This window comes from Cajanus cajan, chromosome 6, assembly GCF_000230855.2.
Source record: "Cajanus cajan strain Asha chromosome 6, NIPB_CcT2T_4, whole genome shotgun sequence".
Classification (NCBI taxonomy): Eukaryota; Viridiplantae; Streptophyta; class Magnoliopsida; order Fabales; family Fabaceae; genus Cajanus; species Cajanus cajan.
Genome location: NC_138522.1, coordinates 46335288 through 46359501, shown reverse-complemented (window position 1 = coordinate 46359501; position 24214 = coordinate 46335288). Strand labels below are relative to the sequence as shown.

General features: G+C 29.0%; 1 protein-coding gene and 1 long non-coding RNA gene across 3 annotated transcripts; one reads left to right on the top strand and one right to left on the bottom strand.

The window, feature by feature from the left end:
* Nucleotides 1-10565: 10565 nt before the first annotated feature.
* Nucleotides 10566-12846, bottom strand: LOC109811451 (Mitochondrial glycoprotein family protein). Its single transcript, XM_020375207.3, is given in 4 exon segments — nucleotides 10566-11003; nucleotides 12196-12232; nucleotides 12235-12526; nucleotides 12652-12846. Coding segments are annotated over 4 exon segments (726 nt in total). The 3' UTR covers nucleotides 10566-10801.
* Nucleotides 12847-12993: 147 nt separating this feature from the next.
* Nucleotides 12994-20253, top strand: LOC109811452 (uncharacterized). Of its 2 annotated transcripts, XR_003805275.2 has the most exons (4): nucleotides 12994-13118; nucleotides 16481-16625; nucleotides 17439-17583; nucleotides 19456-20253. It is a non-coding gene; the product is annotated as an uncharacterized LOC109811452 (long non-coding RNA). The 2 variants fall into 2 exon arrangements; XR_002240847.3 differs by lacking the exon at nucleotides 17439-17583.
* The last annotated feature ends 3961 nt before the right edge of the window (nucleotides 20254-24214 follow it).

The window sequence follows — 24214 nt, the reverse complement described above, 5'->3', positions numbered from 1 at the left end:
TAATTAATTGAATTTTGTTTGAATTGATTGCATATTCTTAATTTTAATTTCTCAAATTTATTCTCACCTCTAAGATTTCAATTACCAAATTTTAAATCATTTTTGTCCATTTTAATTTTTAGGAATGAGCAATATCACAAAGTAAAAAGTATAGTTTCTATGAAGAAAATGATGATTTTATTACTTGACGCTTGCAATTTTTGTGTATCAAAATTTTAGCGTCGTTAGAGACTAACTCTTGACTCAATGATTCTTATTATTTTTTTAATAGGAATCAAACACTAAATTTATCTTTATTTTTGTTTTTATCTCAATTGTTTTTCTTTTCAAACTTCATGTAATTTTCTATCGTGTGAAATTCCTTTGTCTACACTCAAATCTCTATCTATAAAAACTAATTAAAAGAGATCCTTTAGAGACTAGCCACTCAGCCAGGTTAATCTCCCGAATCTTGCCAAAAAATTGGTGAGCTTTGGAGTGTTGTCGTGTCGTGTGTCACCCAAAGGGTGTTAATACAAGTTCAATCCAATGAATTGATTTCCATGACATCTTAACGAGTTAACTTTGGTTGCTTTTTTCAACTTTCTAACTCAAATAAACTAACTCCCTCCCACAATTTACTAACTCAAGAAGTTAAATTACATGCTGAGTTAATTTGTCCTATTAGGTTGACGCATTTTTTTCCCCCTTAACTTTTAGCAGGTTACGATAATATTGTGAACTTAATTATTTTATTATTATCGAACAATTTATTTGTATTATTTTATAGAGTTAATATATTATGGTTGATAGAATTATTAGTGAACTTATAATAATGCTGGACATTTGTTGAATATATGTCTCATGTGTTGGTTATTTCTTTAAAAATCACTACAACATAAATATTTTTTAACAACATTTGAAAAATGTTACTCAATTATGTATAAATGTTATTAATTTGTTTTAGCAATATATTATCAAATGTTGTATATAGTTCATGTTACTAAAGATTTTTAATAACATTTTTATATAATTAAGCAACATTTTTCAAATATTAGCAAAGTAGTATTTTTATAACATTTTAATGATGTTGCCAATATTTTGTTAATTTTATAAAATGATAATTAATTTTAATTTAGATATATTACTATCAATTATTATATTTTTATGTCTCTTAAACTCTTAGGACTTCTTCGAGAAAAGATTAAAGACATTTTTAATTAGTTACCACTAATTATATATAAAATATCATATTTCATTTATCTTAAGTATAACTATATGGTTATATATACTCTTTATGAGTCATTAATCTATTTAATGTGGGACTTTAATTATGGATAACAATTAGAGATAAGAGAAATATAATTTTTTTACTCAATATGGGACTTTGATTTTAGAAGCAATTATAGTAATATTTTTCAAAAAAAATGTTGCAAAATAATATATGTGAAATTTTTTTACTCGATATAAGACTTTGCTTTTGAAAAAAATTAGAAAAAATAATATTAAAATAAAAAACGTTACTCTATCTATAATGACATTTTTTTTAAAAAAGTGTTGTAAAATAACATATTTATTTAATATATAGTAACATTTTAACAAATATAAAAAAGAAAATACTAAAGAATTAAAATCTAGTAGTGAATAGGAGTAGATGTGTCTTTCTTTTAAGAAAAATATTTTCATTTTGAAAAACATTTATATTTTTATGTGGAAGTTACTTTATAGATTTAGCTAGAACAAATTATCCCTATCAACAATATTTGAATATACCCAATATCTCTTTATGTAAGTATTTTAATGTTGAGTTTTGTGATGATCAAAAGTTATTTAAGGATTGTGTTGCTCTTTTTTAGAGTCATTAAATATGCCCTTATCTATAATATACAATACCATTGTGAATTAAGAATAAGGATTTGAATCTATTTTATAGGGATTTTGATACAAGATACAATTGAGTTCATAATAGATACAATGGGTAGAGGTTGATTTTTCATGATTCTTATTTTTGCTTTCACTTTATCTGAATATATCATTTTTCGTTTTTAACATGTTTGGATCAATAAAACTCCTAACGTATCAAAACCTCATAAAGTTTGTGACTTGCTTGTATTGATGTTCCGTCGTGGAGTTTTTCTTCCTTTTTCAATGAATGAACATTTAATTCTTGGTCTCAGTTAATCTAATAAAATTGAAATATTGAATGAAAAATCCTTTTCTACATTTTCTATGAATTAAAACGTGCATCTTGATGTTAAAAAAATGATTGAAAGTGTTGGATTTTGTTTTGGATTTGTGAGTCTCAATTACTAATAGATTTTAATTTTTTAGTAATGTTACTATATATTAAATAAATAGGTTATTTTGTAACACTTTTTTAAAAAATGTCATTATAGATAGTATAATATTTTTTATTTTAATATTATTCTTTCTAATTATTTTCAAAATCAAAGTCTCATATCGAGTAAAAAAAAATTGTATAGGTTATTTTGCAATATTTTTTTAAAAAAATGTTACTACAATTGTTTCTAAAATCAAAGTCTCCTATCGAGTAAAAAAAATATATATTTCTCTTACCTCTAATTATTACCTATAATTAAAGACTCGCATTAAATAGATTAATGACTCATAAAGAGTATATATAGATTATAGCTACATAGTTATACTTAAGAGATAAATGAAATTTGATATTTTATATATAATTAGTAGTAACTAATTCAGAATGTCTTCCCCTAACAAATAATTAAGAATTCCTAGGAGTTTAAGAGGCATAAAAATATAATAATTGATAGTAACATATATGAATTAAAATTAATTATTATTTTATAAAATTAACAAAATATTAACAACATTATTAAAATATTATAAAAAATACTACTTTACTAATATTTAAAAAATATTACCTAATTATATAAAAATGTTATTAAAAGTCTTTAATAACATAAACTATATACAATATTTTATAATATGTTACTAAAATAAATTAATAATATTTATATATAAAAATGTTACTAAATGCTGTATTATTAATGAACATGCCAATAATTCCTTTATTATTAAATGCGTTAAATAAATGCATATGGCTGTTGGTTGCATGACATGGTTTTACTCTTTTGTATGCATTAGGGCATGGGTTTGTTTAAAATTATAAATTTCAATCTTCTTTTAATTTCTCATCTATATTTTTTCAAATTAATAGAGAGTCCCGTCATTTAAAAGATCTCACACATATATGAAAAAACAATTTCACACTCAAAATTATTTTTAAAATATATATTTTTTTTAATTTTTTTTAAGTACACCTGTTTGGTCAACAATAATATTGCAGTGCCTGCAATATATAGTCTGCTAAGATTTAAAAAATATTAAATCATTAACAATTCTGTAATTTATGGTCAGAATCGACTATATTTAATAATTCATTTTATTTGTTGGTGCAGGCGGAAAAATAGAAAAGACAATCTAAAATTCCATTTTATTAATTGATGTAAAAAGGCAAACAGAGAACCTGAAGTTTTGAAGTAATCAAATCTACGATTTTTGCAACCCGAATATTAATTTATTATATTACAATTTTTTTTACTTTTTAATACCTTTACTATTAGGCCCACTTTAATTACGTATAGTTTTATATTAGGAAACTTAAACTATAGTTTGGGTAAAAATTTTAATAATCATATTTTTCGCTTATTTTTTTAAACACCTCTGACAACGTGAAAAAAAAATTAAAAAAAAAAGAATAAAAAAGAAGAAGCGCGATATGATAAATAATATAATAGCAAGATAAAGATAGTGGGTATAAAATATTTTAAAAAATAATAAATATGGATACCATCGCTTTAAAAATTATAAGATTTAGAATTTCCCAAACACGTCACAAAAATCATCATATTAATTATTTTGTTTTTTATTTCTTCTTATTGTTTAATTTCCCCGTAATAGGCACCCATAGGAGAGTCAAAAAAGTATTTTCCATTATATTATTTATAGGAAGGCTTCCATATTATGTGAAGAGCAGCCATAAGTCAAACAAGAAGGGCAATTCATTTTTGTTTTTATTTTAAGGCAGACTATGTCAAGAGTTTGAACTAACCCAATCAATGCTTACAAACCTTTCAAGTTTTTACCATCTTCGGCTTTTTTCATGTTATTTGATGACATTTTTTTAAGAATAAATTCACCATTATCCATGCAAAATTGGCAAAAGAAGAAACTAGTAGCTAAAGCTATTATACAACCACAACAAACCAAGCCATATATGCTTTATCTTCTAAGACAACATTTTGTTTTCAATAGTTTTTGTTTTGAGCATATATTCTACAACTCTTCAGTAGCATCAAGAGCCATCTTCTAGTTCGGATATAGAACAAATCAGGAAACCAACAAGGGATCATGGAAGTGCCGGAACATTCCAATTTCAACATTTTGACAAAACAATGACGTTAGAACACATGCCCATGTTTAAACTTTGCATATCAATGAGAAGAGACAATCTTTTTAAGTTTATATATTACCATTCACCTTAAATTTGTTAAGGAGTTTGAGAAGGAAATATATAACATCACATGTTTTAGGTGTTTTAATTATTTATATGATTAAATTTTTATTTTGTTGTTATTGCTATGTTTCAAAATTTTTGGAGTCAAGAGATTCTTGATAATTAAGTAGGTTCCAGGTTAGTTTTGGTTAGAATTAATTAGGTCAACTATAGTAGGGATATATAAAAATTTTCTTAAGACGTGAACCTTATAAGTTCATGTTTTAAGAAAAAATAAAGAAAAAGTCCCTGGAGCCAGAGAAATCATTTCTTCTCCTCATTTTTTATTCATCCTAAACTCTTCCTATAGTTGATCAAAGTTGGTAGATTGGTGATTTAAAGCTTTTGAAGCTGAGAATACCAAATTAGAACCGTGCGTAGTTCACTTCTTCCTTCTTCTTCATCTCTTTTCAATTAGATATTCTCGAGGTAAGAGAAGTTTGTAATTGATAATTATTGTGTTGTAATTGTTGTTCTACAGTTGGAATTCATTCATGTATGGCTCTGTTTTGATTGAATTAAGATGAACTAGTGGTTTGTAAATGAGTTTGTGGTTTATTGGTGGTATGGAAGAAAACTTAGTGATTGTGGAATTGTGAAGGTTTCATGTTGTATGTTGTCTTGGAAATGTGTTGTATTAGTTATGGATATGTGAAAAATATGATTGCATGTTGTCCATTTGCTGGGTTTCAAGTAGATTGAGCCAAAATGAGATTCTGCTAAGTATGAAAATTCTCATCATATTAGGCATGCCTTCATAGCGCTAGATGTGGCTCCAGTTAGGAACTCTCTATCCTAATCATGTCGAGTGTGGAATTGGTAGTGTCAGGTATGGCTCAATGAGGAGGTCTCTATCTTCGTCACACTAAACATGAAATGAGTGGTGTCGGACGTGAGAACTCGAGAAGTTCTCTGACTTAGTAACATTGAACCATAAGATGAGTGGCGTTAGACATGATCAAAATAGAGAGTCTCTACCTAGATGACATTGGATGACAATATTGTGATGTCAGGTGTGACTCAAGCAGAGGTTCTTTGCTTGAACATATCATGCCTAAATGCCTAAAGAATTCCTAGCACCACACCTCAACAATTCAATAATATTCAACAATTATAAGCATATATACATATTATCCCATATCAATATATATATAAATATATATATATATAACTAATAACAATCATTAACATACAACATAAATAGATTCCTCTAACTTATTCATGCTCACCATTTCATCAATCAACAACAAGAGATTTCAAAGTAAATCACATTTGATGCTACACACCTACATCAAATGCCATCGAGGTAGGGGTCCTCTACCTCGTCCACATTCAACACCATTCGACCTGCATCCGACGTGGATGAGGTAGAGAACCCTTGGACCCTTATGTCTAGTGTGACAAAATCAACACTCGACCCCAAATCAGGCAAAGACGAGTCTTTCATCTCACATCTGATGTCACTCCATTGGCACCCAATGTCAATTTAGACATAACTAATTTTCTCACCTCACGCCCAATTCCATTCAAATCATGCTTGACATAACCAAGTCAGAGGTTTTTCTTTCTCCTTAAGCTTGGAGCCATCAATCCTATGTCTGACGCAAGTAAGATAGAGACTTCCTAATTTGAGCTACGCCAATGCCTTGAAGGTATGCCTGGTGGGATAATGAGTTCTACACATAACAGGCCACAAATTTTCTCTCATTTCACTTGAAAACCAAAAAATTGAAGCATGCAACAACACAATTCATACATACCCATCATGAACAACTTATATCTATCCTCAAAATCCACATGCAACATACAACTTGATCACAACATCAAACTTTACCTCAAGAACAACAAAACACCATTATCACCTTATTTCTTAAAATCAGTCAATACAATCACCAAGATATGAAATTCAAGCACCCATCCAAGTGAAAATCAACATAGACCATACCCAAACAACAAGGGTTGAGACTAGCTTCCCTTACCTCATAGTTGAAGTGATCCAAGAAAGGAGAAGAAGAAAGGAACGTCTTTAAGCTATCATCGAAGCTCTACACCAACACCAACTTGATTCTCAACTTCTAGCTTCGAATCAACTATCCAATGACAATCCTTATGTACTTGAAGAACCTAGAAAGAAGGAGAAAAATAAGCACTATAGAGCTTTTCTCTCTAGAATATCTCTAAAGTTATCTGATAAATGAATTTATGAGGCTTAAGTCTCAAAAGAAAACTTATATACCCTTCCCTCAGTCAAATTGGACCTATGTCCAAAGAAACTCTCTAAATGACCTAATCTTACGACAATAAACAACAAAAATACAACAACACATAATTATTGATAAAATACAATAATTAGCAAAAACTTATAATGTTACAATACCAAAATTTTATTGACCCACATGAGACTATCCATATTTCTTGCTATTTTCTATTAGTGCTTTTAGACCATTGACATAGATAATTAATTAATTAATTATGAGTGCAAATGAACATCTTTTTACATTATAATTTTTTTAATATTTTTTATTATTAGTTAAAGTCATTAAAAAGTATATTCTTTTTTTTTTTTTTTTGTAAATCTCACTTTTTATTTAATATTATTTAATATTTTCTCTCACAATTTTAAAATTTAATAATTTTTAAAAACAATTAAAAATATATTTATATATAAAAAAAATGTTCCTATCATTCTTGTTCATACCATTGCTCAAGAGGAAGGGAATATGAACGTAGATTTTGGGCTGTGGAATTTGGTGATTCAATGTATAGTGGTGTGACCACATGAGAGCAATGAGTGGATCTCTAATGTCAAGATTTGCATTCAAGAATATAATGACCATTCTTGCACAACACTTTAATAAAATAGACTTCTTGGTCTTTATCAATCACAAAACAAATAATTTGGTATATAATAAAAATTAACAAGAACAAAAAGATAAATATATAAAATTTAACTATTTTAAACATTTTAAATTTATATTTAATTATATTTTTAATTTTTTAAATTTGAATATATATATATATATATTCTTTTAAATTTTAATTTTTTATTTTTAGCTCATATAATTTAAACAAAATATTATTTTAATTTCTTTAATTTAAAATTTATCTTTTTAATATTTATAATTTAAAAAATATTATTTTAGTTTTTCAAGATCACTAATATCAAAAGATATATAGAAGAGCTAAAATAATATTTTTTTTAAAGATTTAAATTTATTTTTAATCTTTCAAATTTAAAATTAGTCTTAATTATTTTAAAAAAAAATTATCTTAATCTTAATACTTAAATTTTATTAAAAAATCTATCAAATATTATATATAAAATTTACTTTTCTGTTAGTGAAAATATGATATTAAACTTGACAAGTATTATATAATTATCTTAATATATTATTTTCATATATGTTATTAGTGATCTAAACTAAAATAATATTTTTAAATTTGAATAATCAAAAATAAATTTATCTTGAATTTAATGGATTAAAAATATATTTAAATTTTTTTAAATTAAAAGATAAATTTTATCTTTAAGAGATTAAAATAATAATTTTTAATATTCTAAAAATTAAAATTTGTATTTTAAATTTAGAGAAAAAATTGTACACCCCATATCTAAAATACTAAAATCGTAATTAAATTTTAAATTTATAATAATTAAAGAAGACACATAATAAAAAATAAAGATGTTCCAGTCTTTTCTGTCGGTGAAACTTAAGGACATTTTGAGAAATTATGGATGTCTTATACTTCCTTTTTACTGAAATTGTTATTTTACTTTTAATTGATTATTTTTAAATATTTATATAACAAACATTGAAAACAACTTTTTTAAGGGTCTGTAATGTTTACTCTTTTTTTTTTCATCTGTTTTTACTTTTTAACTTTCATCTTATTTATATATATATATTTTTTTTTTCAAAGACATGTATTAGAAAAATAATGATATGTGTTACAAAATAGCTAAATAAACAACTACATGAAATTTAATTGATTTAAAACAAATTTGATTGATTGAACTTATTTTTAATGCTCAACCAAATGACTTCAATGTTGTTTTGATTCAACACGTTATTATTTTTCATAATCAGTTAAAACATTTTATAATTGATTACATATTTTGATTTGATAGATTAAAATAAAATATAATTAAATTTTAATTTTTAAAGAGCATTTTTATTTTTTATTTCTCGGCTCTTTTACTTATTTATTTTCTTTTATATTTATTTCTTTTCATCCTACTACCTAATTAATATATATATATATATATATATATATATATATATATTAACTCCAGAAAAAATTGTCTCATGTTTCACCTAAAAATACTATCTAGTCAGAAAAAAATATTAACATTTTTCTCTATCTTTTATTATTCTAAAATCTTTTCTATTCCCAATTTATTTTCTAAAATCTACTTTATTCTCAATTTTTTTTTTCAAATTTTTGTCGCAATCAAACACCTGTAAAACTTAAAAGACAATCTTCAGAGTTTAAAATATCTAAAGTTACTATTTGCACAGAGAAGGGTAGAAGCACACCCGAGGTAAGATAGGATCTAATTTGGGTTCTCAGGGCCTCAGAGGACATTAAATCTAATTCGTCTAAAAGTCAAATAGCCCATGTGGTGGTTAAAATTTAGTCAGAGCTTATTTATAATATTTAGCCCGTTTGATTAATTTTTTTTTCCTAAAAAAGAATTTTTAGTAAAATAAATATTTATTAAAACTTTAAAGATGTATAAGTAGTTTTTTTCTGATTAGAAGTAAAAATATATATATATATATATATATATATATATATATATATATATATATATATATATATATATATATATATTGAAAAGAAATTTGGAATTATTTTTTTTTTTAAATCTAAATAAATGGGTTCTATGTCTTTATTTTTTTACCCATCACTTTTAAAAAATAAAATTTTCTTGTTATCTTTATTTTTATTTTTTCATGTAATTCACCCTAAAATATATCATTAATTATAATTTTTAATTTATTATATTTTATCTAATTTTAACATGTTTTATATATTTAATATAAACAAGAAAGAAATAATAATCAAGAAGTTCTATTAAAATTTTTAAAATAATTTTAGTATAATTAAAGTATTGTAAAATTATAACACTGTGAATTTTGTGAATTATTGTTGATTTTATTAAATTTTGATTGTTGTTATGGTTAGTTGTTTAAAGAGAAGAACTTGAGTTAGGATTTATTTTTTCTTCTATGAGTCCACTAGAAAGTATTTTTGGATTTTTCTTGGAGTAGTTGAGCTGCTTTGTAGAGATTCAAGCTTAGAGAGATTTAAATCAAAGTCTTCAGAGTATCGTGCAGAGTTCCATAGAGGATCTCATTTTCTTCTTCTATCTTGATTTTAGGTGATTCAAAGGTAAGAAAAACTACAGCTTGAATCATTGTTGAATTGTAGAGTGGTATGACGTTTGATTTCACTAAAATATTAGTTGTAAGTTGATGAATTGTTGTGTGTGTGTGTGATGGCCCAATGACTGCCAAAGCGGACAATACTTTAAATATGATGACCCTAACGATGACAATAAACTTACGATTAGAACAATAATAAATAAAATTGCTATAAAAAAGCAGACAATATCTTAGATACAGTAACCCTAACGATGATAGTAAACTTACGATCAGAATAATAATAAATAAAAGAGCTATAAAAGATATTAGTCCTACACACTCTTAAAGCCCAATTAAGCCCAACAAGTATGTTGCGTAAATACTCAATTTTTTTAGTTCGTTGAGGCCAATATATTTTTTAAAATCACAAACCTTTGATAACGGAATCTCCTGACAAAAACAAAGAACAATTACAAGAATATTAAGGACAGTTATAAAAGTTACAAAATTGAAACTGTTATAACTTATAGAAGGTTATAATATTTCTAACCTTTTTAATATTAGAATACTTAAAGCTTCGATAAGAATATTTTTAACTTTATTTATTTGCAAGAGTCATAACAACTTGTTTTTAGCGGTTGAAAAATAACGAAGATGGATATTTAAGAAGTGTTGACAAATTTTAAAATCAACTTATTATCCTAACTTTTATATAAATTCTCTTATCAAACTTCTTTAAAAGTTGAGGTACAACTTTTACACCAAAAAGAAACATAATTCTACACTGTACTAATCAGTTTAATTATTTGACAACCTAATTTTCCGAACTCTCAAAAACATCGACTAAAATGTCAGTTAAAATTGATCCAAAATTTCCTCAGCCACGACAAGTGCAAAAATTGACAATATTGCAACCCTAAGTAGAATGTGTCTCTGAAGATTGCCTCAATGACCCTTCTTTTGCCGCAAATGTTGCTTCACCTTTCTTCAACCAGTTCACGTACTGCTCTTGCTCTCTATTGTGTAGGTAGCGGAGAAGGAAATTGGTTAGGCTTACCCCAATGCCCTTGGCTACCAGGTATTCCTTCAGTGCATGTTGCAACTCATTATCCAATGTTCTTCACATGTTGAATAGACAATGAACAAGTATTAGTAAAAACTACAAAGACTCAAATAATTTATGAATGGTTGGTTTACACAATTTGAAATGATGATACTACAAAAACCAGCTTATGGGTGTTGATTTGATGAAGTCATAAGTAACGAGGAAATGCATGTCAGCTGATCTAGCCCATCTAACTTTCTAAGAACAAGTTTTTCATTTTAGTACATAGTGTAAATTCTAACAGGCTTAACTTTATCAAACTAGAAGCCTAACAGATGAGTAACCAAAAAGCATAGAGTAACAGATAAATGACTTTAAAATATTTATATCTTTTCATTTTTGGTAAAGGTAAAATAATCCTGCTTCAATTAAAAACAACAATTGAATGTCTTGCTTAGTTGTTTCTAGTTTACCAGCAAGACGCCAAGAACTAGAGTCAAGTTGAGTAAATTCTGTTAAAAATGTGCTTCTAATATCTAATCCAAGAGGACTATTGCCATCTAAAAATAAAAGCCATAGGAACTAGTATGTCAACACTTAAGGTCCATAAAGGATTGATGCTTAAATAGATAGTTAGGTGGAGAGTTCTTGGTTATGAAGCCATGGTATATAAAAAAGATAAGGATAGTTAGGCAGAAGTTGTGGGAGGTCTTGTTAAGAAATCCTTTGCTTTCAATGTAACATCAATCTAACACTCACATTGCTTTTGCATTCGTGCGTTGGAGTGGGTTAAAAGGAGTAATGTAACAGTAACACCAACGCCAATCTAACACTCATTGTTTTCACATTTGAGCAATGGAATGTGTAAAACCTCCTTTTAAGGCCAACCAAATGGATTTCCAAATACACTATCAACAATAAGGGTACAGTGATTACATGACAGTAACACTAGTAGCATAAAAGAACTATAAAAATGTTACAAAGGGATTCGACTTGCAAATAAAGGGAAGAAGTGAGAGGTTATTCTGAGTACTCCAAATGATCAAAGCCAAGCAAGTAAAATGTGTAGGCACTTGGATTAGGTTATACATCTATAATCTATAATAACATCAATCCTATCTTTGTTCATTGAAGCAGACCAGCCAGCACTAAATGTATCAACAACAGCATCGTAAACACAATACAAATCAACTTCCACTCAAACCAGAAAACCAAAAATGCTAGAACATAGATTTTAAGGAATGAGGGGCAGTGAATCAGCTTACCTGAATAAGGGCCCTCTGTAAATGGAAGGGCTGAGACAGTAGGTGATCTGAGATAATAAGCATTATAGATGTCAAAATCAGAGCCCTTATCGGTTTCTTCATGAACTTCACAGTCAAATTGCAAGATAGAACTCAATGCCGGTTTCTTTACACATACTTTCATAAAAGCATCTCTTGAGAAAACAAGGTCTTTCTCATAGTTAGGAGGACCCAGAATGGCAGAAACTGCAACTTCCTCGCCCGAATCGAATTTTCTCCGCAAAACCACATCTTTGGAATTGGGTGAGTCCGAGTCCACGAAAAAGTCCCCTAAGGAACCACTTTGAGCATTCTGCACCCACGAAAACGCACGTGTAACTCAAAAAGACCCATTTTTTTTTAACTGTCATCATGTCTAAGGCAATTGAAGGTATCGAGAATTAGCAAATGAAAAGTGAATTGCGGAAGGAAATGGACCTGAAAGTGATTAGAAGAAAGCTCAAATTGAATCTCGGATTTGAAGCACTTGAGCAATTCGAGATCTTGAAGATGTTTGTGTTGGTAGTGGCAGAAATGTCGAAGACTTGTGACACGCTTCTTCAGCTCTCTAACCTTTCCGAACAACTCAGTCCTAAGACTCATCCTTTTGCCAACCAAACCAACTGTGATCATCGGAGGCGCTGTCTCCCTATCTCTATTGATGTTTGAAATGTTTTTGATTTTTTTCTCCTGTGTAAACCGGTCTGAACCGGCCGGTTACCGGTTTTTAAACCCTGACCGGACCGGAGATTTTATTAAAAACCAAAAACGGCGCCGTTTTGTTTTAAAAAAAATTAGAAAACAAATAAATTTGGACGACGCTAGAGTGAAGCGAAGAAGCTTCGAGTCCGCACATCGCGATTCGCCGCCGCGCCGCTCCACCCTTCCGCCACCGTCACATACGGGTTAGTGGTTAATTCAATTATAAATTACCAATTAAATTAATAATTCTGCTATTTATGTTGTAAATTATAAAATTTAAATTGTAGGTTGTTGATTTATTGTTGCCTGTTGTATTTTGTTGTTGTCATGTTTAACTGTTGTTGCCTCAATGTAATATGAAATTTTATGTGTTTTTTTTGTTTGGAACTTGTGTTTAGAGCTTGTTTTATTTGCTTGCAACTCATGAATGACCTAGGGATGCAGGCATTGTAGTGGAATCCGTGCTTATAAAACTAGTAGGATTAAAAGAAAAAATAAATGAAGAAAATGGTGATGAAGAGAGCACTTACTTAATGGTGATTTAAAAACTTATGGTTCGTTGGTCGGTAATGAAGTTTAGTTGAATGCATCATAGTTTAGCTTTCAGTTTTCGTTAACTGCTTAAACTTTTAGATTCTTGCAGAAGGGAATTGCTGGAATCTTCTTTGTTTTAGGACTTGTTTTATAATGGGGAGAAATTTCCTAAGAACAGAGGGAAGATACCACACAGTAAAGGATGAGATATCCTCCAAAACATCGGACTCACTCAACAAAGACAAAAAAAAAATGTACCTAGGTATTCTAGTTTCTATGTTTGTCAGAAACAATGACTCCCATGAGATAGCTATAAGCAGAGCAACAAAGAAAGGTCAATAATGATTTACTGTAAATCTGTAATACTATGAGTGCAAAGAGACTCAAAATCCCAGCATTGAAATGTCCCACTTTAACTACTAAATTTCCTTTCACAGCTATTTTTCCTTTACAGTGATGAGCTTCTTAAAAGAATTAAGAAATTACTCATTTTGGGAATTTAGAACTTCCTAATCCTTTAATTGGAAATGCCCTGTGGAATATTGATGAGTTTTATAAAAAAATATTGTGAGGGAGGGGAGAAATACTCTTCGACATGCCATATATAAATATCAGCTTTACATGTTTTCTTGAAAATTTCTGACACAAAAAACCCTTAATACCCAAGCCCACAATTCTCCAAAACCATGTTTTATCATTTGTCCCTACAGACTAAAATCCAGCCCATCTATTTTGATTTATTAATTGCGGAGCTGTTGTACATCATAGAAGTAACAACTAACCACAGTTACACAGAATCTTTCTTTACTCTTAGAATCTGCGAGTAACAATACTAAATGATAAACTTCATGCATTGAAACTACCCAAAGAACTATTATCATAGAAGTAAAAGCATGCACAAGGGTCTTATGCAACAAATCATTCCTCAACCACATGTCTCTGCGTCACTGAATAGTAGATGATCCATCAAGTCTAAAATACCTATATTCAAAAAGATCCATAAAAGTTGAAGGCCAAGAGCCTAGACTCGTAGAACAGTTATGTTGCTCTTAGATTAATGAGAAGGTGAGAAGGTTAAAATATAACCCTTAGATTAATTTTCTCTCACTTGATTGAATCTCAAATTTTCTCTCACTTGATTAATCTAAGGGTTATATTTTAACCTTCTCACCTTCTCATAATAAATTCTTCTCATTTGATATGCTCCCTATATATATATATATATATATATATATATATATATATATATATATATATAATGAAAGTTTAAAAGTAAAAACAGATGAAAAAAAAAGAGTAAACATTACAAACCCTTAAAAAAAGTTTTTTTTCAATGTTTGTTATATAAATATTTGAAAATAACGAATTAAAAGTAAAATAACAATTTCAGTAAAAAGGAAGTATAAGACACCCATAGTTTCTCAAAATGTCCTTAAGTTTCACCGGCAGAAAAGACTAGAACATCTTTATTTCTTATTAAGTGTCTTCTTTAATCATTATAAATTTAAGATTTAATTACGATTTTAGTATTTTAGATATGGGGTGTACAATTTTTTCTCTAAATTTAAAATTTGTATTTTAATTTTTAGAATATTAAAAATTACTATTTTAATCTCTTAAATATAAAATTTATCTTTTAATTTAAAAAAGTTTAAATATATTTTTAATCCTCATATTTAAAATAAATTTATTTTTGATTGTTTAAATTAAAAATATTTTTTAGTTTAGATCACTAATAATATATATGAAACTAATATATTAAGACAATTATATAATACTTGTCAAGTTTAATGTAATATTTTCACTAACAGAAAATTAAATTTTATATAATAGTATTTGATAGATTTTCTAATAAAATTTGACTATAAATACTAAAATAATTTTTTTTTGAAATAATTGAGATTAAAAAGACTAATTTTAAATTTAAAGGATTAAAAATATATTTAAATCTTAAAAAAAATATTATTTTAGCTCTTCTATATATCTTTTGATATTAGTGATCTTGGAAAACTAAAATAATATTTTTAAATTATAAATATTAAAAGGATAAATTATAAATTAAAGAAATTAAAATAATATTTTGTTTAAATTATATGAGCTAAAAATAAAAATTTAAAATTTAAAAGAATATGTATATATATATATATATATATATTCAAATTTAAAAGATTGAAAATATAATTAAATCTAAATTTAAAATGTTTAAAATAGTTAATTTTTATATATTTATCTTTTTGTTCTTGTTAATTTTTATTATATACCAAATTATTTGTTTTGTGATTGACAAAGACCAAGAAGTCTATTTTATTAAAGTGTTGTGCAAGAATGGTCATTATATTCTTGAATGCAAATCTTGACATTAGAGATCCACTCATTGCTCTCATGTCGTCACACCACTACACATTGAATCACCAAATTCCACAGCCCAAAATCTACGTCCATATTCCCTTCATCTTGAGCAATGGTATGAACAAGAATGATAGGAACATTTTTTTATGTATAAATATATTTTTAATTGTTTTTAAAAATTACTAAATTTTAAAATTGTGAGAGAAAATATTAAATAAAAAGTGAGATTTACAAAAAAAAAAAAAAAAGTATACTTTTTAATGACTTTAACTAATAATAAAAAATATATAAAAAATTTATAATGTAAAAAGATGTTCATTTGCACTCATAATTAATTAATTATTTATTTATGTCAATGGTCTAAAAACACTAATAGAAAATAGCAAGAAATATGGATAGTCTCATGTGGGTTAATAAAATTTTGGTATTGTAACATTATAACATTTTGCTAATTATTGTATTTTATCAATAATTATTTGTTATTGTATTTTTGGTGTTTATTATCGTAAGATTAGGTCATTTAGAGAGTTCCTTTGGACATAGGTCCAATTTGACTATGAGGGAAGGGTATATAAGTTTTCTTTTGAGACTTAAGCCTCATAAATTCATTTATCAGATAATTTTAGAGATATTCTAGAGAGAGAAGTTCTGGAGTGCTTATTTTTCTCCTTCTTCTTTCTAGGTTCCTCAAGCACATAAGGATTGTCATTGGATAGTTGATTCGAAGCTAGAAGTTGAGAATCAAGTTGGTGTTAGTGTCGAGCTTCGATGATAGCTTAAAGACGCTCCTTTCTTCTTCTCCTTTCTTGGATCACTTCAACTATGAGGTAAGGGAAGCTAGTCTCAACCCTTGTTGTTTGGGTATGGTCTATGTTGATTTTCACTTGGATGGGTGCTTGAATTTCATATCTTGGTGGTTGTATTGACTGATTTTAAGAAATAAGGTGATAATGGTGTTTTGTTATTCTTGAGGTAAAATTTGATGTTGTGATCAAGTTATATGTTGCATGTGGATTTTGAGGATAGATATGAGTTGTTCATGACGAGTATGTATGAATTGTGTTGTTGCATGCTTCAATTTTTTGGTTTTCAAGTGAAATGAGAGAAAATTTGTGGCTTGTTATGTAGGGATGACAAATATACTCGTACCTGCGAGTAATACCCGAACCTGTCTTGACTTTGACGGGGAATACCCGGTTTGACCGGGTACGGGTAAAACTCGATATATTAAATCAGGTATGGGTATGTACTTACCCGCCCCATACCAGTACTCGTACCCGTCCCCATTCCCATTTTTAATTTAATACCCACTTTCAATTTAATTATATTAAAGAATTTTAATATTTTTTTTATGTGTGATTATTTATTATAATATGAGATAGAAAAATAACATAATTATAATTATAATATAATAAAAATAATAATTTAAAAATATCATTTTTTTTACAAAAAATAAAAAAATTAACGGGTACGGGTACGGGGATAGGGATGAAAAGCATATACCCGACAGGTACGTGTACGGGAACGGGGATGTAAGACCCGCAACACAAAACACTCTCTTTCTCTTTTTCCTTTTCTCCCTTCATTCCCATATTCTCTCAAAGTCTCTAAAACCTTGTTTCTGATTTCTTTTCTCTAAGGTTGAGGTAGTGAGCACCAAGGTGGTCCATCAACCCTTCCCCCATCTCTTGCAAACTCAAGGACGTGCGGAACTAGTTGAGAGCCGAATCTTCTTCTTCTTCTTCCTTTTCTCTTCCCCGGGAGCTCGGATTCTTCTTCTCCGAGGTAAGGGAAGTTAGGTTTTATGTGGATTGGTTGCAAATGAGTGTGTGAACTCAAATGTGGCTTGATTTCAGAAGGTTGACGGTCGAATTTGAAGAGTTGCTCGTTTTCAGAGTTTTCGGGAAAATGATGAAAAATGGGGATTTCTATGTGTTTGATGGTTGCATGTTGAAAAAGAGTTGATTTTTGAGTTGTATGTTGAAAATGTGGTTCATTTGATGGATTGCATGTGTTTGAGCTGGCTGATTTTGTAGGTTTTGGGTGAAATTTTTGAAGTTATGAGGGTTGCTATTTAAAATTGTGTCGGGCGTAGTTCTTGGCGCCGGGCGTGTATCCATCAGAGAACTCCATTGTTCAAGCACGCCGGGCGCAAGATTGGTTGTGCCGGGCGAACTTAAGAATGGAAGTCCCTGGATGGCTCACGTCGGGCATGGGAGAACCGCGTTGGGCGTGATATCAGATAGAGACTCAAGGAGTTGAGTTACTGGTATGGCGCCGAGCGTGATTAGATCTCACTGGGCGTGATTAGATCTCACTGGGCGTCGAGACTCCATGGGGGTCTCTGCCTTCTATGGCGATAGGCACAGAATGAGCGCATCGGGCGTGATACCTTGGTGAGGTCTCTGCCTGACTTGCGTCGAGCGTGAGTTTGGTACGTCAGGCTTGGGAGACTCCTTGGAGTCTTTGCCTTCTATTGCACCGGGCGAAATTGGAATTGCGTCAGGCGCGTAAGAGCTTTAGAGCTCTCGGGTTGGGTCCAGGCCAGGTGCAAATTCTATTGCGTCGGGCGCGGATGTGTCTTTCTCTATAACTATGAAAATGCTGAATGTTGTTTATGCTGATTAATGTTGAATATGTTGTTTTGAATAGCTGAGTTGTGTTGTATGTTGTTTGAGCTGTTAATGTTGTTAAGCTGAGTTGTGTTGTATGTTGTTTGAGCTGTTAATGTTGTTAAGTTGAGTTGTGTTGTATGTTGTTTGAGTTGTTAATGCTGTTAAACTGAGCTGTGTTGTATGTTGTATGAGTTGTTTAAGCTGAAATGATGAGTTGTTGATTACTAAGACTAGAGGAGATGTTTTTCGAAGATGCTCATCCCATTGTGTGGATTGAGGAAGCTGTGGTGCTCTTAGAGCCCAATTTGTTGAAAACCCTCCTTGGGAAGCTGTCCTTTGGGGTGGTCATTGTTTTGTTCTCCTCTAAGTACTTAGTTGGTCCCGTGTGTGGGCAATGTCGATGCACACGTGTACAAAGCGACCACGGTATAGGGGTTAGGTCGAGTTATACTGATTACAAGCGATCAATCGAGTGAAGTACGAAGTCGGGAACTTAGTTCCTAACTGAGTATCGGAAGGTTGTGGTATTTGAAGGATAGTCGGTAGACTAATTTTATAGGTGGCTTAGTTAAGCTAGCTAATATCGTGGTAGGCCTAAAACCCAACTGTTCTATCTTGACATAGTACCATACTTCCTTGTTTAAGTGGCAAAGTCTGAGAAATCGTGAAGTTGTGATTGATATCCAAATTGTTGTTTACCTAGCAACCCAAAAAGGTTCTTTGCTGTCGGTTCGGTAGGACCTAACCACTTAAACTGCTCACCCATGTTGTAGGAGATCTCCGAGTAAAATTGCGTGACGATGCATAAGCTGTTAGATGTTGATTTTGTTGAATGATATGAGTTGTATGTGTGCAGTGTGTTGTGAAGCTGAGATGTAGATGTATGCTGTTATGTGTTGTATGTTAACTTTGTCAAAATTGATAATGTGTTGTTAAGTTGAAGCTGTTTATAATCATTTATATGCTGATTCTTTTCACTAGCTTACCCTTGTCTGTTTCCATGTGGGTTGGACTACAATGATCATACTGTGTATGGGAGCAGAGCAGGGATAGGCTGGAGAGTAGTAGCAAGACTACAGTTGGCAACTAGAGTTGATTTTGTTGTTTATGGCTACTTAATGTAGTTATTTTGTAGTTTTGTATATTGTCTTGTTGAGCCACAGGCTAGACTTATGTATATATATATATTCTTCTATATGCGTACTCTGTTCCTATGTGGTGATGTTTTGCTGTGTAATGGCTAGGCGGGTCGTTACAGGGGATGGGTTTGACTCGCAGGGACGTGGACGGGTATCATGAAACTCATATCCGACCCGCTCTGTTGTCATCCCTACTGTTATGTGTAGAACTCATTATCCCACCAGACATACCTTCAAGGCATTGGCGTAGCTCAAATTAGGAAGTCTCTATCTTACTTGCGTCAGACATAGGATTGATGGCTCCAGGCTTAAGGAGAAAGAAAAACCTCCGACTTGGTTATGTCAGGCATGATTTGAATGGAATTGGGCGTGAGGTGAGAGAATTAGTTATGTCTAAACTGACATTGGGCATCAATGGAGTGACATCAGATGTGAGATGAGAGACTCATCTTTGCCTGATTTAGGGTCGAGTGTGGACTTTATCACACTAGGCATAAGGATCCAAGGGTTCTCTACCTCATCCACGTTAGATGCAGGTTGAATGGTATCAAACGTGGATGAGGCAGAGGACCTCTACCTCGATGGCATTTGATGTAGGGTGTGTAGCATCGAATGCGATTTACTTTGAAAACTCTTGTTGTTTGATTGATGAAATGGTGAACATGAATAAGTTAGAGGAATCTATTTATGTTGTATGTTAATGAGTGTTATTAGTTATATATATATATATATATATATATATATATATATATATATATATATATATTGATATCGGATAATATGTATATATGCTTATAATTGTTGAATATTATTGAATTGTTGAGGTGTGGTGCTAGGAATTCTTTAGGCATTTAGGCATGATATGTTCAATGTCACTAAGTCAAAGAACTTCTCAAGTTCTCACGTCTGACACCACTCATTTCATGTTCAGTGTGACGAAGATAGAGACCTCCTCATTGAGCCATACCTGACGCTACCAATTCCACACTCGACATGATTAGGATAGTGAGTTCCTAACTGGAGCCACATCTAGCGCTATGAAGACATGACTAATATGATGAGAATTTTCACACTTAGCAGAATCTCATTTTGGCTCAATCCACTTGAAACCCAGCAAATGGCCAACATGCAATCATATTTTTCACATATCCATAACTAATACAACATATTTCCAAGACAACATACAACATGAAACCTTCACAATTCCACAATCACAAAATTTTCTTCCATACCACCAATAAATCACAAACTCATTAACAAACCACTAATTCATCTTAATTCAATCAAAACAACCATACATGAATGAATTCCAACTCTAGAACAACAATTGCAACACAATAATTATTAATTACAAACTTCTCTTACCTCGAGAATATCTAATTGAAAAGAGATAAAGAAGAAGGAAGAAGTGAACTACGCACGATTTTAACTTGGTATTCTCAGTTTCAAAAGCTTTAAATCACCAATCTACCAACTCTGATCAGCTATAGGAAGAGTTTAGGATGAATCAAAAATGAGGAGAAGAAAGGATTTCTCTAGCTCCAGAGACTTTTTCTTTATTTTTTCTTAAAACATGAACTTAAAGTTCATGCCTTAAGAAAAATCTTATATATCCCTACTATAGTTGACCTAATTAATTCTAACCAAAACTAACCTGGAGACTACTTAATTATCAAGAATCTCTTGACTCCGAGAATTTTAAAACTTAACAATAACAACAAAATAACAATTTAATCATATAAAAAATTAAAACACCTAAAACATGTGATGTTATATATTTCCTTCTCAAACTCCTTAACAAATTTAAGGTGAATGGTAATATATAAACTTAAAAAGATTGTCTCTTCTCATTGATATGCAAAGTTTAAACATGGGCATGTGTTCTAACGTCATTGTTTTGTCAAAATGTTGAAATTGGAATGTTCCAGCACTTCCATGATCCCTTGTTGGTTTCCTGATTTGTTCTATATCCGAACTAGAAGATGGCTGTTGATGCTACTGAAGAGTTGTAGAATGTATGCTCGAAACAAAAACTATTGGAAACAAAAGGTTGTCTTAGAAGATAAAGCATATATGGCTTGGTTTGTTGTGGTTGTATAATAGCTTTAGCTACCGGTTTCTTCTTTTGCCAATTTTGCGTGGATAATGGTGAATTTATTCTTAAAAAAATGTCATCAAATAACATGAAAAAGCCGAAAATGGTTAAAACTTGAAAGGTTTGTAAGCATTGATTGGGTTAGTTGAAACTCTTGACATATTCTGCCTTAAAATAAAAACAAAAATGAATTGCCCTTCTTAACTTCTTTGACTTATGGCTGCTCTTCACATAATATGGAAGCCATCCTATAAATAATATAATGGAAAATACTTTTTTGACTCTCCTATGGGTGCCTATTATGGGGAAATTAAACAATAAGAAGAAATAAAAACAAAATAATTAATATGATGATTTTTGTGACGAAAAGAATACTAATAAAAAAAACTGTTTGGGAAATTCTAAATCTTATAATTTTTAAAGCGATGGTATCCATATTTATTATTTTTTAAAATATTTTATACCTACTATCTTTATCTTGCTATTATATTATTTATGATATCGCGCTTCTTCTTCTTCTTTTTTTTTTTTTTAATTTTCTTTTCACGTTGTCAGAAGTGTTTAAAAAAATAAGCGAAAAATATGATTATTAAATTTTTTACGCAAACTATAGTTTAAAGTTTCCTAATATAAAACTATACCGTAATTAAAGTGGGCCTAATAGTAAAGGTATTAAAAAGTAAAAAAAAAAAATTGTAATATAATAAATTAATATTGGGGTTGTAAAAATGGTAGATTTGATTACTTAAAAACTTCAAGTTCTCTGTTTTCCTTTTTACATCAATTAATAAAATGGAATTTTAGATTGTCTTTTCTATTTTTCCGCCTGCACCAACAAATAAAATAAATTATTAAATATAGTCGATTCTGACCATAAATTACAGAACTGTTGATGATTTAATATTTTTTTAAATCTTAGCAGACTATATATTGCAGGCACTGCAATATTATTGTTGACCAAACAGGTGTCCTTAGAAAAAGATTAAAAAATATATTTTAAAACTAATTTTGAGTGTGAAATTGTTTTTTCATATATGTGTGAGATCTTTTAAATGATGGGACTCTATTAATTAGAGAAAATATAAATGAGAAATTAAAAGAAGATTGAAATTTATAATTTTAAACGAACCCATGCCCTAATGCATACAAAGAGTAAAACCATGTCATGCAACCAACAGCCATGTGCATTTATTTAACGTATTTAATAATAAAGGAACTATTGGTGTGTTCATTAATAATACAGCTTTTAATAATATTTAAAAAATGTTATTTAATTATATATAAATATTACTAATATGTTTTAGCAACATATTATAAAATATTATATATAGTTGATGTTATTAAAGACTTTTAATAATATTTTTATATAATTAGATAATATTTTTCAAATATTAACAAAGTAGTATTTTTATAATATTTTAATAATGTTGCTAATATTTTGTTAATTTTATAAAATAATAATTAATTTTAATTTAGATATATTACTATCAATTATTATATTTTTATGCCTCTTAAACTTTTAGGAATTCTTCATTATTTGTTAGGGGAAGATATTCTTAATTAGTTACCACTAATTATATATAAAATATAAAATTTTATTTATCTTTTAAGTATAATTATATGGTTATATATATTTTTTATGAGTCATTAATCTATTTAATGTGGGTCTTTAATTATGGATAATAATTAGAAGTAAGAGAAATATATTTTTTTTTACTCGATAGAAGACTTTGATTTTAAAAACAATTGTAATAACATTTTTATAAAAAAAATATTGCAAAATAACCTATGCAAATTTTTTTTACTCGATATGAGACTTTGATTTTGAAAATAATTAAAAAGAATAATATTGAAATAAAAAATATTACTCTATCTATAATGATATTTTTAAAAAAAATATTGTAAAATAACTTATTTATTTAATATATAATAACATTTTAATAAATGTAAACAAGAAAATATTGTTAAAAAGTTAAAATCTAGTAATAATTGAAACTCACAAATCCAAAACAAAATCCAACACTTTCAATCATTTTTTTAACATCAAGATGCACGCTGTAATTCATAGAAAATGTAGAAAAGGATTTTTCATTCAATATTTCAATTTTATTAGATTAACTGAGACCAAGAATTAAATGTTCATTCATTGAAAAAGGAAGAAAAACTCCACGACGGAACATCAATACAAGCAAGTCACAAACTTTATGAGGTTCTGATACGTTAGGAGTTTTATTGATATTTGATCCAAACATGTTAAAAACGAAAAATGATATATTCATATAAAGTGAAAGCAAAAATAGTAAGAATCATGAAAAATCAACCTCTACTCATTGTATCTATTATGAACTCAATTGTATCTTGTATCAAAATTCCTATAAAATAGATTCAAATCCTTATTCTTAATACACAATGGTGTTGTATATTATAGATAAGGGCATATTTAATGACTCTAAAGAAGAGTCCTTAAATAACTTTTGATCATCACAAAACTCAACATTAAAATACTTACATAAAGAGATATTGGGTATATTCAAATATTGTTGATAGGGATAATTTGTTCTAGCTAA